The sequence below is a fragment of the Plectropomus leopardus genome, chromosome 9, assembly GCF_008729295.1.
Source record: "Plectropomus leopardus isolate mb chromosome 9, YSFRI_Pleo_2.0, whole genome shotgun sequence".
NCBI lineage: Eukaryota > Metazoa > Chordata > Actinopteri > Perciformes > Serranidae > Plectropomus > Plectropomus leopardus.
The window spans coordinates 11,358,737-11,375,867 of NC_056471.1; the positions used below are offsets into that span (position 1 = coordinate 11,358,737).

A 17,131-nucleotide genomic window follows, 5' to 3' on the forward strand; every position below is an offset into this window, starting at 1 on the left:
AACAATCAAAATGACTACAAGGAGACACAAAACCACCCAAAAAGACAAAAAAATGACTACGACAAAAAAAGAGGCATAATCACCACAAAGTCTCCCTGTGTTTGTGTGTGTGTGTGCGTGTGTGTGTGTGTAGGTGTTTCCAGTCCAGGAGAGGGGGTGGGGCATTTCACATTTCTATGCCCAGGGGCCTACTGTGTCATCATCGGCCCTTAAATACCAGTCATACTCAACTAAATGAACACTTAATGCATCACTAACATGCAGACAAACCACAATATGTAGCAAGACATTTGTAAAGCCACATTCTGACCACATCCTGGGGTGGTAGTGCTTTTGGACTACTTTTTCCAACCAGTGCCCATGGCATTTATAATAGGACTTTGTACTCAACTCCCAGGATATTTCACCTTTTGAATCATTAAATTTAACTTAAAATAATAAGAATAAAAATCCAGTCGACCCCCATGGATCCTTGATGTGATTGCAGGGAGTCTTTACAGTTAAAATACAATTTAATCTGGCTATTACTTGGACAGGTCGTTTTCTCTATTATTATTTTTTTTTATCTCCCAGCAATGGGTTTTATATTGTGTACCAAGCTGATACTTTATTCATTTAAAAATATACGTACAGACAGACTCACGGGACTCAATGGTGGTGCCGGGACAGTAGGCTAATTAGAAACTACAACTCCAATGCTGCTTTACGCAACACGGTGACGTTTCGGGGGCATTTCCCGTAGTAACCTTTCCTGTCTGCCTGCTGGAGCGTTTGCGCCTCCTGTCTTGAAAGTGAGGTGAAGAAGAGTTTACTTTGCAGTGAGTTGAAGGTTTGGTTTCGGTGTTCGTGTGGAGTAAAGGGTTTTGTCGAGGCAGAAAGCCCATTTTCACGGAGCCAAGATGCTGAACATGTGGAAGGTTAGGGAGTTGGTTGACAAAGCGTAAGTATCTCTCAACTACTTTACGTGATTTTCGGTGCGTTTGTGCTTGTAGTTTACCTGTTTGAAAGAGACACGTACCCAAAACTTTGACGTCACGTCACTCGAACAAGTTAGCTAGCATGTATGCTACTAGCAAGTTAGTTAGCTGACTTTGACAAATACTGTTTGTCTAAACTATGAGTGTTTCTCCGTTGTCACGGTCATTTTGCCTGGTGTTTCGGTTAGTGTGCGATACTATTTGCACGGTTGTGAGACCACTTTAGCTTGTTGTTTGTGCGTTTTCGCCGACAGTTCAAGCTAACTCACTTAGCTGACAAGCTAGCTAATTATCTAGCCTGCTGGCTAGGTAGCTAGCTGAGCCAGCTAAGCTAGTTTGACAGCTCCTGGGCTGAATTATCAGCAGGAAGTGATCGTCTACCGTTAAATGATAACCGACATACGTTAACGCACATTATCGTACTATCGTTTTAAACTACCACAGTGTGGAAGTGTTCTCGAAACTTAATCGCCGGTAGAAGTGTTATGGCACTTGTAGCTAAGTTACACTTAACCTCAGAGTAGCTATACTGTACATTAAGTAAGTTTTCGAACTTCTACATACACCACATGGCTGGATAAACTCACAGCCACATTGTTATGTTTCTTTAGTGGGTTTTTTTGTGTAGACTGTTTGCCAAGTGTTACTAGTTAACCTTAGTCAGACAATATAAACTAAGATCTCAAGGTGACAAACGTCCAATGTATTACTGCATAATACAGTAGAATATAAACACACGTATTTGCTGCAGCAACTGTAAATTTATAGAAGTCTCTCATCAAATGTTTGGTATTATAATAGTAACTTTATTTGTACAGCACTTACCTAAATAAAGTTAGAGTGTTTCACAAAGTTCAGTAAAATAAAACAAAAAAATATACAAGTAGTGTGTACTGAAGCAAAACGAAACCAAAGGAAATAAAATACAAAAGTTATATATCACAAATGTACAATTCAGTCATTAAAAGGAAAAGCTTTCCATACCAAAAATATGTTTTAAGCAATGATATATAAACCTCTTTATGGCACTACCATGTGTAATTTCTCATTACACAGGTTGAAACTGTATGTTTACCACAAAAGAACAAGAAGATAAACGACAGCGACCAAACAGAGCACTTATTAATCAGTGACTAGTGATCCTGCTGTGTTTTGCAACTTCTTGGTGAATTTCCAGCTGCTAGTTTTAAGTTCAAGGATTTGATTATGTTACCTCAACTGGACACATTAGTCACTGTTTGCCTTTTCACCAGGTTTTGATTGGACAAAAGAGTGAGATTTGTAGGCAAAATGTATGAAAAGTGGCAAAAAGCAAGAAACAGATGTACACTGTTGCGCACACCTTAAACTATGAATCTGTTTCATTTACTTTGTTTATACCGGGGGGGGTACAGATGTCTTTTGAGTGGAGTGTGCAAGATGGTATATGAATCAGTGGTTGCAGGTATATCCTTCTATCCAGTAGTGTTTATATGTAGGTTTAATTTGTGTAATAGAGTTTATTGTTTGATTGAAGTATAGGATCCCATTCCAGAATTTAGTCTAACTGTGAAAAAATGAACATCTTTGTATAGTTTGATGGCTGTGTCAGTTCAAGACTGCATGGCCGGCAGCAGTAATGTAGTACCTGAAATTACCTACCTGCCAGCACTCAACTTGGGCAACACCCTGGGGATAGTGCTTCTTTTGTTCTGCTTTGGACTCTGGTTTACTTTTAGCCGCTGACTAAACGTGAGCATGCTGTCCTGTACTGTAGGGTTGTGGTAGGCTATTGCACAATTTTTCCTGTTAAAACTTTAATGGCTAATTTTGAAGACCAAGACAACAGGGTGTTCTTAAGTCCATCCAAGAGGGCATTCCTGCTGAATGCACTTGTCTCCCTGGAGTGTGACCTCCTTGAACATGGGCTACTGTCATGAGAGACAGAGAGGGAGGCAGCCCAAGAGAGAGAAAGGACAGGTTTGAGTTTCAAAGATTAAAGGATGGGAGTTTCCATGTTTCTTTTCCTCTTGGTTGCTTTGAAATCAAGGATGAAGAAAGAGCGTGTGTTTTGTGACATTCATAAATTGACACATTTTGCATTGACTCAAATTGTAAATGATTTTTTTAAAAGTGTAACCAAGCTGTGAGTCATACACACTACCAGTGTGGCATAAAGCAACATTTCCTGTTGTGTGATTAAGTTGAGGTTTTTGCTGAGGCAGTACGTGCAAGCAAATGCCTTATCCTGTTTCAAATGGGTCTTGCAATGAAAAAATCAACGTGTATAATATGAAAAATAAGATACAATTGGGTTAATGAGTAACAAACAGCAAGGGAACATTTTTAACATGCAGCACCACTGCAGTCTAACGGAAATCTGCTGTGAGAGAGTATCACAACTTCCGTTTTATCTGGCTGATATCTAGGACAGGAGCTACCACTATGAACAGATAAGATGTTGCATTACTACATCATATCCTCTTGTATTTTGACTGTCATTCATGCAAGCATAAAACACTTTGCACTACTAGCTAGAGTGACTCAGAATACTTACAGTTAGTAAGACAGCACACAAAATAATCAGAGAGACACCTAAAAGCTAAATGAAACCTGAAGAAAACACTTTTCTAAATGGACAGAGTCTTTTCTGGGACTGAAATAAGTGTAATATGAAGATTGTTGCCATCAGAATTCAGTTTGATACAGAATAAGACTTGTGTGTGTGTCTAGGATCTCCTACATTAAGTTAATGTAACCCATCATCCAAATTTGAGCATATTTTAATCAGCTGTGAAAAAGCACCTGGCTTGGTCATTTCCAAATAATTTTGTTGGCATAGACTACATTTTTTCAAAAGAGGGTATGTTGTCAAAGTGGTAACCATACCCTGCAGCTTGCAGTAGTAATGCAGCCTTTCTCCATAACCACAGAGAGGGTGTTTCTCCACCCATCAATTCAATGCTGCTCTTTCAGGCTCTGTACATTTTATTGCTGATGTGGCAGTAGCGTGGAAGGGATAAGGAGGCGCAGGGTTCAAATGTTTTGCTTCACTTTGTTTTGGCCAAAGCTGTGACAGGGCTCACTTAATTATTTGGGATAAGAAGCCTGTTTTTATAAAGATTATATTTCTATAGACCTGTAAGAGACTGCTCTTATTCAAGGTAATAGACAAAAAAGAAAATGTTGTGGCTAAGTATGCTACACAGACTTGTAGGTCAGTGTGTGGATGTCATCACACTGCTCCCAAGGAAGTGAGCACTGGCCAGGTAATTAATCTCTTTTTAAAAATAAAAAATAGTCCAATTCAAAACATAAATTCAACATAAAACAAAGAGGCAATAATGCACCAGAAATTATCCGATGTCCTTTATGTTTCTGCAGTATTCTCTGCCTGGAAAATAATTTGTTTAACCTTTCATGACATGCCTCCTATACAAACAGGACATTAAATAGACATGTTTTTGCAGTCTTACAGTAAGTGCTGGCTGTGACAGTGTTAAGAGGACATATTGTAGACCTACTAACACAATCTTATGTTATGTTGTCTGAGCTGAATCTGAACAGACATAGGTCAATGCTTGAGTTGTTTTAGTTTGTTGTGTATAATCATGACCCTCAATATGTTCAGAGGCAGCCAAACCCACCAACCTTGTTGAACAAGCTTTTTTGTTTGTCTGGCTCATATTAGTAGAGAGCCACCATTTGTAGTGTTGATTTCCTCCCATTTGAGTTCCTTTTTTTTCTAGTTTCTCTCAGTGTCAACAAGCAAGAGCTCACCCACAGTGAGCATAGCCCTGTTTCACACAGTGCCATTTGAGGTCTCATTTATGTGTTTGTATTGAACGGAAAATTGCCTTTGCTTGTTTAGTATCCTATTTTTGGTTTTGACAAGTGTTTAGATTCAGAGTGCACACACAAACACTCCCTATTGTCCCATTCCCACTCTGTTTAGCCTCTAAAAGGACAAATGTATGGGTGTGGCTGTAATAAGAGTACTTTTCATCTTTTATCATCTACGTTGTTTGGTTTTCATTGAGGCCACATATTTACATAACTGGAACGCCAAATATCATGTACAGTACTTAACATAGAGATGATTAATAGAATGGTGTATGTTTTTTATCCTCCTAATATAGAACCAATGTGGTGATGAACTACTCAGAGGTGGAGTCTAAAGTCAGAGAGGCCACCAATGACGACCCCTGGGGACCATCGGGACAGCTGATGAGTGAAATTGCGAGGTGAAGACAACACCTCATGTTGTACATTATTTTCTTCAGAAAAGCTCCGTTTTTTTTGTACATAAAACAAAACAGTAGAAAGATTATCTTAAGCGCTTTTTGACTGCAACTTTTGCATGAACATTTTTCAGGAAATTCACCTCCATTTTGACCATGGGAACCTATTTTAAGCTTTGGTTTTTGAGCCTTGCCCACAAAAGTCCCTTTTTCTAAGGTAGTGTTTTCTACAAGCCAGAAACTACTGCAGCACTGTTGGCAGTTCTGGAAACAAGCCTCACATCTGCTACATGTACGACATTCATTCAGACTGCTGCAGTCAGTATTCAGGCAGAGATAGGAATTTTGAAATGTTGTGTTGTCATTGACATTTAAATGCTAATGGCTCATGTAGCCAAGTAGAGTCATAGTGAAATTAAAGTGAGATTAAAACATAACTTTGTTATTATGGCTAAATACTAAAGCAGAAAAGGAACTAGACAAACAAAGATCCTTGCTAATTTGGAAATGCTCCTGACCTCTCTGTGTTTTTTGAGACTCCTTTGCACTTCGGCATGTCAATTTTCCTACCTTAATTCAGACATTATAGTAGCAGTAAATCACAAACAGTAAGACAATGACTGGAAACTTTTAAATTTACTGTGGTGTCTTGTGGCATGCAAAGTCACATGTAAATATATGCATTTTTTAGACATTTTATTGGTCTGATTTGCCTCATCTTATACACTTCTTAGGTTGCAGTGGATACACAAACAAAAGTATACTAGATTAATCTTTAACTCCTGGAGAACTTCCTGAGTTTAGTTCCTGGAAGTCTTTAGTCAAAGGCTGTAAGCATGCTAATTGATCCAGCTGTTGGTTGTCATGCAGAAGAAATTAGAACTTTTGTTACTAAAAGAACACTGTCTTTCTCTTTCTCTCTTCTTTGAATGTTTTTGTAATCAGATCCACCTTCATGTATGAGCAGTTTCCAGAGGTAATGAACATGCTGTGGACCCGCATGCTGAGGGATAACAAGAAGAACTGGCGGAGAGTCTACAAGGTCTGCCACAATACTGTTGCAACATCCCACAAACACATATGCTTAATAATGACACATGGCACAAAAGTCTAACACCCTGTTTAGACCTGGCATCAACATGCATCTCAGCTGATCTGATCACAATTGAATAGCACTAAATATAAGATAAACAGCCACCGATACACATTTCCGATCTGATGACTCAAACCACGTGCTGAGGTGGTCAGGGACACATTTGACCACATATCTTCTATAGTGTAAACGCTAACGCCGTCCTGATGTGTTCTGATACATCTCCATCAGGACTACATCATCAGAGCACTCATGTTCTGCAACTTGCCCATTTTATGTAGACTTGGATGGAGAGTTGTGTGTCCGTCCATTGATTTGCCTCATGGAAGGAGAGATGTTAAATTCTGCTGGCAGTGATATCTCCAGCTGTACTCACACAACTGCTAATGTAAGTAGCAAGCATGGTACAGAGCAGCTAGCAAAATGTGGGACAGTAAGAAAATCTGAACACAGGTGATCAGCTGGAGGCACATGATCGGGACAGGTATGAAAGGCGATGTGTCTCAGCTGTCCACTTGTGTTTGCATCACCAAAATTCATGCTAATGCCAGGTCTAAACAGGGAACCAAATACAGTTTTGATTTGACTAAAAACTTTTGACCAGACCCAACTAAAACCAACATGGCTTCAGTTTTAACCTGACTCAAACTGGAACTCTTTTAAAATGAGCCATCTGTTTAATGTCAGACTTTCTTCTAATTGTTCACAGGCAGGAAAATATATTGAAAACGTTAACAAAATAAAAACAGTTGACCTTGGATAGAAACTGTTATATGGCTTATGTTCTTAACATGATTTAAATTGAGGGGAAAAAGATGTGATGAAAAATATCGTACCCATCACTGATCCAGTTCGAGCCCATGGGAGAGAAATCCCAGCTTGAATCGGTCAGCTGGACTTCAGCAATATTCTGTAGAAGTTGAGAATCAAGTCTTAAACATGTTTTGTTGTGTGTCTGTTTCCCAGTCCCTGCTATTGCTGTCCCATCTAATCAGGAACGGATCAGAGAGGGTTGTTACCAGCGCCAGAGAGCATCTTTATGACTTGAGATCATTAGAAAGCTACCACTTTGTAGGTAAGGTGTCATTCTGGTTTTTCTTCTGTATTTTTTTTCTGACTTTTACCATTTTTTTCTTTGCATGTTGAAGTAGTACCCTAAGGATACTTGCTAAACCAAAAATACTGTGCCTTTTATAGTTTTGCATTGATTTGGTGAGGCGCTCTCTACATCTCAGCATTGGAGTATTTAGTGTTTATAAACAATAGCTTCAGTGTGAGCTGTTATGAAGGGAGGGAGGCCTTAAGCACTGCTTAGTCCACAAACCCTTAAACCACACACACACACACGCACGCACGCACACACACAGCCCTAAAGCTGCTTACACTCTTTCCAACGATGGGTGTATTTGAGATGCACTTGAAAACTGGAAAAAATAAATAAAACGAATTGCTTGTGTGTGCATGTGTGGTTTCAATGCATTGCAAAGTTAACACAAGAAGTTGCTAATTCATTAATTATATTAATATCAGCACATCTGCGTCTCCACATCTATGTTTCTAGATGAGAATGGAAAGGACCAAGGTGTGAATGTGCGACACAAGGTGAAGGAGCTGGTAGATTTTGTCCAGGATGATGACAGGCTTAGGGAAGAACGGAAAAAGTCAAAGAAGATTAAAGACAAATACATCGGGGTGTCTTCAGACAGTATGGGATACAGAAGTTACTGTAAGTCCTCCATTGAGAAATATAAATGGACTAATTGTAAACAAAAACATTTGGGTTTTATTTCATGTCCTCTTTTTTGTTCCCTTTATCTGTTTATCTGCCTGCTTGAATTCCTTCCCTCCAGCGGGCGACAGGTACGACTCTAGTGACAGCCGGGGGAAATGGGACGATGACTGGGAGAGGAAAGGGCAGTTCCCCTTCAGCGAGAAATTGGGAGAGATCAGCGACAAAATCGGCAACACCATTGACGATACCATAAGCAGATTTAGGAAGAAGGACAGAGACGATTCACCAGATCGATTCAGGTTAGAAGCAGTAATTGTGGAAATTATAAATTAAAGATACAAAAAACATGTTCCAAATATGAAAAAAGTGAAGCCCCCACCACCACCAAAAGTCCAGATAAAAATATGAAACTTGTTTTCACTCTCAATAAGTTTTCTGAAACTATTAAAGGCACTGCTCATAATGGACCTTCATTTTCACCGAAGAAAAATGAGTCAAACTATTCAATTACATTGTGAGTATACCTGTAAATTAAATGGTCAGTGTTTCCATGGTCATGTAATTCCTTGAGAGTTTTTAAATTGGGAAAAAATATTTTTACAGGCTTGGAAATGATTTGGAATTAACAGAATTGTTTGTAAAAGTTTTGAATATATATATATATTGTTTTGGCTATTGTTTGAAAAATGTTCATGAAAAAATCCCAAAACATGTCTAATGTTATGCAAAATATGTTCCCTTTATTACTAATTAAAATGTAGTGCTGCACTGCTGAATGTTGAATGTTGGCACTCGCATGCTAGCATGGTTATAGCTGCGAGTTAACTTCAACCAGCACTCAACCAATCCATTGTTTCATCCAATGATTAAAAATTAATTTGTGGGTAAATTATTATGGTAACATAATGGAAAAGTTTTGCAAAAAAAAAAAAATGTGTGGGAACCCTGAGTGATTAGGAAATGCAGATCAGGCCATGGTTAGCCAAAAAGAGAAGGAAATCTACTAAAAAGCCAAGACTGACTGACTTGAGTGCATACAGTACATAACAAAAAGGCTTCCTCCAGAACATGGTTTGGATCTTTGATCTCTTTTTTTTTTTCCTTGATGGATGTAGTATGTACAAAGAAAATCTTATCTGTATTGTCACATACCTGGTTGTCATAGCTGAGCCACTATTGTCTCCATAGTGACAACGAGGAGGACAGGGGTCGCTCGTCTCACAATGGCCAGACAGGAAAAGAATTCAAAGATGAAGAGGAGACTGTTACCACCAAGAGTGTACACATAGTCCAAGCAACAGAGACCACAGCAACACGGAAGAAAGGAGGGGTCCCGTCTAAGAAAGTAGACTTGGGTGCTGCAGCCAACTACACAGGCGACAAGAGTCCAGCCACCACCACCAAACAGGTAGTGAGAGCATAGAAACATATAAGATCAAACTTTATTGATATGTATGGACTTTGCCCTGATCTTTTTTTCTTAAATTCTCTTGGTTCCAGCCCCAGCCAGCAGCCCCCCAGCCCTCCAGTACCGCCCTAGCTGACCTACTAATGGTGGACACAACACCGAGCCAGCCCGCTGCCACAGGTATAATGTCACTAACTTAAGCAAAACCCTGACTTTTTGTGAGCTGCACTTGTTGTGGCTGTTTAAGCGGGACTTGTCTAAAAAGATTTGGATCATTTTCTATGCTGGAACCACAGAAATACCAGACATTTTCTGCATAGCTCAGCACCTCAGGGAAAACACTCAAACGGAAAAACATGCCTTTCATTAGCCTGCAATGTTTTTTTGTTTTTGTTTTTTTTTTACATGTTGTATATTCATAGCAAACAAGCCAGACACCAGTAAATTAAGAAATAACCTTTTTGTTCCGCATTACATTGTTGTATAAGACAGAGAAGTCCACAGTGACTGCAGGACAAGACTCTACAGGACGAGACTGCAGTGACGGTGCCCAGCTGCTGATGCTAGCTTCAGTTTTTGGGGACAGCAGGGGGAGGGAGTTGATGTATAGGAACTAAGTGCACCAGATGTTTTTGGAGCAGTCCCTGGTGAATGGAGAGGGCGGGAGCGTTGAACAGATGTTGGTCTTCTCCACCTATCCACTGCCACCACCCCTCCCCTCCCTCCTACACTTCTGACACTGAAGGAATGCTAACTATGGAGGAATGACACCTGGAGCTCGCTTGTTTGAAATTGATGTGTTTATGTCTATTTCTCAATGCAGACCTGATGAGTGGATTTGCTGACTTCTCCTCACCTGCTGCCTCCGTCGGCCTCTCCTCTGGATCTGGTTGGTTTTAAGACTTTTTTTTCCTTCTTTTTGTTAGTGTGTGCATGTGTGTGCTGTTGCAGCCATACTGCTAGAATATTCAGAGAGATGCTGGGAGGAAGCCCTGGCCATATGGAGCCTGCTACCTGCTCTGCATAACAAGAACAGACACACATCAACTCCTGTTATGGATGACAAGGAGACAGGGACAGTGGAAGAAGTTGGTGGGGGTGGAGAGAGCTTAGAGAGATTGAGAGGCGGGATAGGAACAACAAGCAGGGCCAGTTCAATGAAAATTTAAAATGTGGCACCAGTGGTCACTGAGTATGCCCTGGATAAAGCTCGACTGGCCTCACTCAAGACTCAACTATCTTACCTTAATTGTTATGACAGGTTCAAATTTGCTTGAGTGACTTTTGTTTGCAGAATCTTGAAATTATTTACATAGCTCACAATGCAAACATTTTAGTTTGGATGGCAAATACAGACATTCATTCTTCTTGTTACAGCAGCACCTTCCTCGAGCAGCAATGGGGACTTCGGAGAGTGGAATGCCTTCCCCGGAGGTCAGATGCCAGCATCTGCTCAGACTGTTGACACCAGCGGAAATGACCTTTTTGGAGCCATGACAGGTCCTGCCGCTGCCCCCGCCCCCGCCCTCGCCCCAGCCTCATCTTCAGGCTCTGGTCCTGCCTCAGCAGACCTGTTTGATTTGATGGGGCCAACTCAGTCCATCACCTCCTCCCAGAGCCTCAACTTTAGCATGAGCAGCACACAGAGCATGAGCACCACAATCCTGCCCCAGTCTATGTCACAGGTATGCATGATTGCACTCATAGCCACACGCATCCTTTTTTTAAATAATTTATTGATATACATATCATTACAAGGCTCTTGAAGGGGGCTTAAATTATACAGGTGGAGACAAAATATCCTCAGGAAAATAATGATACACTTTGTTGCACTGCCAGACAGCTGCATTTTAGTGTTTTATTTTTTTAAATCATAGATGTACGTGTTTGTGTATATTTCAGACAGTATTTGAAAAATACAGGATATCATATTGATTTAAAAAAAATAAAACTGAGGGATATAAATCTGTGTTGCTTTAAATACACTTACAGTCTAATAAAAAACAATGATCTTAGTTAATGCACAAGTCTGAGAAGCATCCGAGGCGCATCCATTTGATAAATAAATGGATCATTAGTGCATTATGACTTGATTTGGCATGAGTCACATAGCATATTAGTTGTGTCCACCTTAAAATAACATTTGTGTGACATTAGTAAAAACAGTAAATAAACAACAGTAATAATAACAGGAAATATAAACATATATTGTGACTGACTGACATGTAACAGCAGAAAAAGAAGTTAAATCACAAATCATAAAATTAAGGTCAAAATGGCAATGACAGTGAAAATAGTGAAAATTAAATAAGAGCTAAAATACACTGTGACATATGGGTTTTTTTTGTCATATTTCCTTTGAGTTTATATATATTGTTGGTTAAGATTCTTTTTAATCCAGTTCTTCATCAGAACTGAAAAGACCTTTCTGCTTGTAGATAAAACATCTTCAAGAGACATATTTGTTTCTGGCATGTCACGTGTGAGTTTGTTACTGTTTATATTAACGCTATCTATTACTATTTAATTTTCACTGTCTTTTTTGCTGGCATTTTTTGTTTGTTTGACCATAATTTTAATTATTTGTGATTCAACTTCTTTTTCTGCAATTATTTATGTCAGTCAGTCACAGTATTTGTTTCAATTTTCTCTGTTATTTTTACTGTCAGGTCTTTGAAGTGTTTTTTTTTTTTTTATGTGGCCACTACTAACATGCCATGTGAGTTGTGTCATATGACCTGTTGATGAGCTTTAAATTGAACTTGTCTTCATACCCTGATGAAGACCTGAAGTGGGGACGTGTTGGTTATTTATTTGTTTTGAAAGGATTTGTACATATAATCAGAGTGCCTCAAATGCTTTTCAGACTGCCAACCTATACCAAAGACTTCTATATTAAGTACGCTGAACAGTCATTGTTTTATTCTGCGTAGACTACTTGCACCATCCTTGAAGAACACCTGTTTATTTATTTATTGTATTTATTTATTTATTTTGCTGTCACCAACATCTGGATTCTTGACCCTCTTTAACTTAATATCAGCATTGGCCCAAGATTGTTGCTCAGTTTCAGTGGTACAGTTTTTAATGTCATCACTTTCTCACTAACAATAACTAACACAGCATAAGATTTAGCCAGTTGTTGTTGGGTGCTTTTTTTTATAGAATTGGTGTTTGTAATCTCCCAACTACAGGCTTGTTGACTTGGCCTTGGCCTCAAATGTGAGTGCTGTGAGTAATAGTCTGGCATGTACATGAAAACACAAAGAAACTTTTAACCATTTTATGCCTGCGCATGAGGCTGTGAAAAAAAATAATGTCCAACATTGACAGAAATTGTATTCTTAAAGTTGTATTTTAATCCAACAATAAAATGATAATACTCATTTACCCTTGGTTTACACTGCTGGTGGACCACAACAGTCAGCATGCCTGTGGGATAAAGACATACCTCATGTGATTGAAAGATGGAGGACAGGCATGATGGTGGAGGGTTAACATGCAGCCTCACCAGATGCTCATTTCCCCCAGAGACCGCCCCCTTACCACCCACTCCTCCTGTTACTGACACACAGAATGAGAGGAATCAGTTTTGAGTTACAAAAACATTAAAAACCCAACAAGAGCCCGTTGATGTCGACTGTATTTCCATGTTAAAAGGTTGTTGACCTAAAAAACTCATTCTTTAGTTCACTGAGAAGACACCCACCACTCCCTTTTACTCTGGTTACTTTAGATGGTATGTTTTAATGAGCTCAGTAAGAGACAGTAGCAGATTTCTCCGGCAGTATCGAGGTTAAGTGGGGGTTTAAAGGCCTTGAATTATGAGAAGAAACTGCATCTTTTCATCATGTATTTCAGTTTTGGAGCTTTTATGTTTATCACTGCGTATGTCTGTGATTTCTGGCATGGATTAGCTCCTTCTTTAACATTGTGTCTGTGCGTCCTTGTCTTTGCCAGCCCCTCCAGACCATGGGGGGACCTCTACAACCGCAGTCTGTGCAGCCCCTCCAGCCTGTGCAGCAGGGAGCGGCCTCTCAAGGTGCCGGAGCCAAAGCCACCCTCCCTTCCACCTGGTCAGACCCCTCCGTTAACATCAGCCTGGACTTCCTGGGCCCAGGCATGCAGCCACCCAAGCAAAGCCAGCCCACTCTCAACACCCTCCAGCATGGTGAGAGGACTGGTAGATCTGGCGTGAATAATGACACCGTAGCTCTCTGTCAAAGCACCTCATCAATTACATGAGATTTCAAATTTTGCATGTTTATTTATTAAGGTTGTTCTGTCATTTCCAGGCAACCAGGTACCTGCCAACATGCTCTCCCAGGGATTTTCCACTATGAGCCTTGGACCTACAACAGTCAGACCGCCTGTAAATCCTATGATGCACCCTGGTGCTGGCATGGGAATGGGCATGGGCATGGGGATGGGAATGGGAATGGCCCCCAACCAGGCCATGATGGGGATGGGCATGAACATGGGGATGCCACAGGGAGGTATGACCATGGGGATGCCCAATACTATGGGGATGGGAATGGCGATGAACCCTGGAATGGTCCAACAGCCCAAACACGATGCCTTTGCTGACTTCGGCAACTTTGGAAAGTGATAGAGCATGAGAGAAAAGATTATCTGGTGGAGCGGTGTTGGTCTCTCTCTCTCTCTCTCTCCGTCCATTGGTGAAGGATTGTTATGAGCTGCAAACAAAGAGTACTTGAATAATGTCAACCATCACAACACCAACACCCTGCAATCCCATTTTTTATTTTAAAGACATGCTGTGTAGTGATATGGATCTCAATGAATGTTTGTGTTGTGTTTGAACCAATGATCCGTCTGGTCTTGGGTGACAGTCAGACACACGCTGATGTCAGTGTGCCTTGTTGGTTACGCGTGAGTCAGTGAGATGACGGAAGAGTGTGCCACCAAGAGAATGTCAGGGGGGAGGGATTTGCTTTATAACCTCAATCAAGTGAAATCACCAGGATAGCAAAAAGAAATCAGTAGCTGCATTTTTGTTTAGATGCATTCTCAGTTATTTTACTGAATGATAAGTTTGAATAACATGATCAGCCATTTTAACTTTCTAATGTACATTTAAGAATGTCAAGTTACCTCTTTTTCTTTTGTCATTGCTCTTCCTTTGACCTGTAAATAGAAATCTGGAGCCCTTTACAAATAAGTTATGAAGTTCCTATATGAGAGGCAGTGGCAGTGTGTATCATACAGACCAAATCTGATATGAATGGAGACCCATAAAGCACATTGACACCTTCTCTTTGTACATAAGCGTCCACACACTCCGGATGTGACATGTCAATTTAAGTAATGAGTGTTTGGAGTGAAGGCTATTGATTAATTTGAGGAGTTTCTCCCTCAACAGACCATCATTTGTGGCCTTTCTTATTGCTATATATATATAAATATATCTATATATTTTACTTATGAAGAATATTATAATCAGTTTGCATCCAAATGAGATAATCAGTAGGTAGAGCCTCAAACAGGGGTTGTGGGTTCTTTATTACAGCACAGAGTGCCTGAAAGACATTTGCCTTTTCTCTTCAGTTAACCTCTTTGAAGGAACCAATGTGACTGTGCAGTGTTGGACAGCTACCAAAACGGAGCTTCAGTACTATGTACAGACATCTTGTGTTTGTACTAATGCCTCAAGCCAAGCGCACTGTCTGTACGCATATCAAATGCAATCGTATAATTATGTCACTTTTGTTTGTCCAGTGCACACTTTTGTGGTTCCACTCAGTTCAGGTCATTGATAACTTCAGTGCTAAAAAAAAACAACAACACACAAAATGAAAACACATTGACTTCAATTTAATTCAACGCCAACAGGTGTTGATACAGACTGTTATTGCATCATGCATCCATGTGTTGATACAGACTGTTATTGCGTCATGCATCCATGTGTTGTGTGTTTAATGTTCACCAATTCTGCCCTCTCATCTTCCATTGTTTTTTTTGCACATTAAAAACAGCAATCTCGAAAATAGTGTTTGTCATAACAGTCATCCGTAAAAAAGTGTGTTTTGCAACTTATCAGGAAGATTGTGAGAGAAAGCACTTCATACACTCTGAGTACTTTATGGATGAAGGTGTGTTGTGGGTCATTAACATGTAATGAACAATCCCATTCAGCTGTGCGCCCGCTAACTGATCAGTTTAGATGTACAAAACATTGCTCCTCAGTGGTTCAAGTGCCTGCCCGTGGTTGCCTCCTGGCCCTTGTAATGAGTGATAAGTAAATCTTGGCTGCCTGGCGTTTTTGGCATGTCAACAATCAGATAAATAATTCACTGACCAGAGGAGAAGGCAGTGGATGCTGCAGCCCCAAGAGGATTGAAGTTGTGCTTTCCCGCTCTCCCAAGGGCTTAAGAGGCGGAGCACACTAACACATAGTAGCCTTGTGTCAGAGTCTGAAGCATTAAAATGACCAAAATCTGTTTGCTGTTTTTTTTTCTAAGATATATCAGTAGAGGTTGTTTTATTCATTTTGTTTTCTACTTCAAATTGTTTTCTCTAAAATGGGATTGTTACTGAAACACTAGCATATGCAAATGTAAAAAAAAATCCTTTGAGAAAATTAAATTTTTCATTATTCCCATTTTGATTTGATTTACACATCGATTCTTTATCTACAACATTAAACAGTTGATTGAAATTTGTTAATGGTGTGTGTTATTTGGTGTGCTGTGTCATTAGCCTCATTCAAAAGAGCTTCAAGCAGCAAAAGTGAAGCCACTGTGCTCGGCTTTGAAATTGCTTTTAGTTAATGCGAGTTTGTTAACTTCATCGTTTGAGGTAATAAAGAAAAGTCTTGGTTAAACATGCACATTAACAAATTATATTAATAAGGCAGGAAGCCAGGAGAATAAGTGGACGAAATTTAAACTTACAATAAATGCAAATCAGCTCAAAAAAATGAGAATGTTGTAATTCCAGAGGTCTCCAGTGTCAAAGTATCAGTGCACATTAGAGCTGCAACAAACAATGATTTCCTTTGTCGATTAATCTGTCAGTAATTCTCTCAATTAATTGTTTGGTCTATAAAATGGTCAAAAACATCAATCAGTGTTCGCCAAGTCCCAAGATGACATTCTGAAATGTCTTGCTTTTTCCTCAAATCCAAATATATTCAGTTACTGTCATAGAGGAGTAAAGACATCAGAACATATTTACATTGAATATGTTTGAATAAGAGTAATTTGACTTTTTTCTTTAAAAAAAAAATCAAAGTTGTTAATTTAAGAGTTTACCAACTGATTAATCGTTGCAGCTCTAGTGTACGTAACATGCAAAAACTATATCACAATATAGGCAAAGGATTTAACAGCAAAGTAGTTAAAGGTCCAGTGTGTGGGATTAAGTGGCATCTGGTGGTGAGATTACAGAACTGAAACTTCTCTTAAGCGTGTAGGTCTACAGTGGCTGACATGACAATGCAACGGCCCTATCTAGAGCCAGTGTTTGGTTTATCTGTCCGGGGCTGCGGTAGAGATAACATGGCAGATTCAGTGGAAGAGGACCTTCTTCGTATGTAGATATAAACAGCTCATCTAAAGGCAGAGACAAACCAAACTGTCATCAGAGAACTAACACCGACAAGAGCCCCGTCCTATGTCACCCTGCGCCTCTGTATCGCTGCCAAAAAGTTGCATATGAACACACTGAACCGAGAGCCAA

General features: G+C 39.7%; 1 protein-coding gene across 2 annotated transcripts; it reads left to right on the top strand.

Annotated features, from left to right (window-relative positions):
* The first annotated feature begins 791 nt into the window (after positions 1 to 791).
* Positions 792 to 16,117, top strand: clint1a (clathrin interactor 1a). 2 transcript variants are annotated; one of them, XM_042493222.1, is made up of 12 exons: positions 792 to 940; positions 5,096 to 5,200; positions 6,143 to 6,239; positions 7,257 to 7,365; positions 7,852 to 8,016; positions 8,141 to 8,321; positions 9,211 to 9,430; positions 9,523 to 9,610; positions 10,254 to 10,319; positions 10,811 to 11,115; positions 13,391 to 13,601; positions 13,726 to 16,117. In XM_042493222.1, the coding sequence occupies exons 1-12, from the start codon at positions 900 to 902 to the stop codon at positions 14,037 to 14,039; spliced, it is 1,902 nt and encodes a 633-aa protein (XP_042349156.1). In that variant the 5' UTR covers positions 792 to 899; the 3' UTR covers positions 14,040 to 16,117. The 2 variants fall into 2 exon arrangements, with proteins under 2 accessions (XP_042349156.1, XP_042349155.1); XM_042493221.1 differs by having other exon boundaries at positions 793 to 940; positions 10,808 to 11,115.
* Positions 16,118 to 17,131: the final 1,014 nt, after the last annotated feature.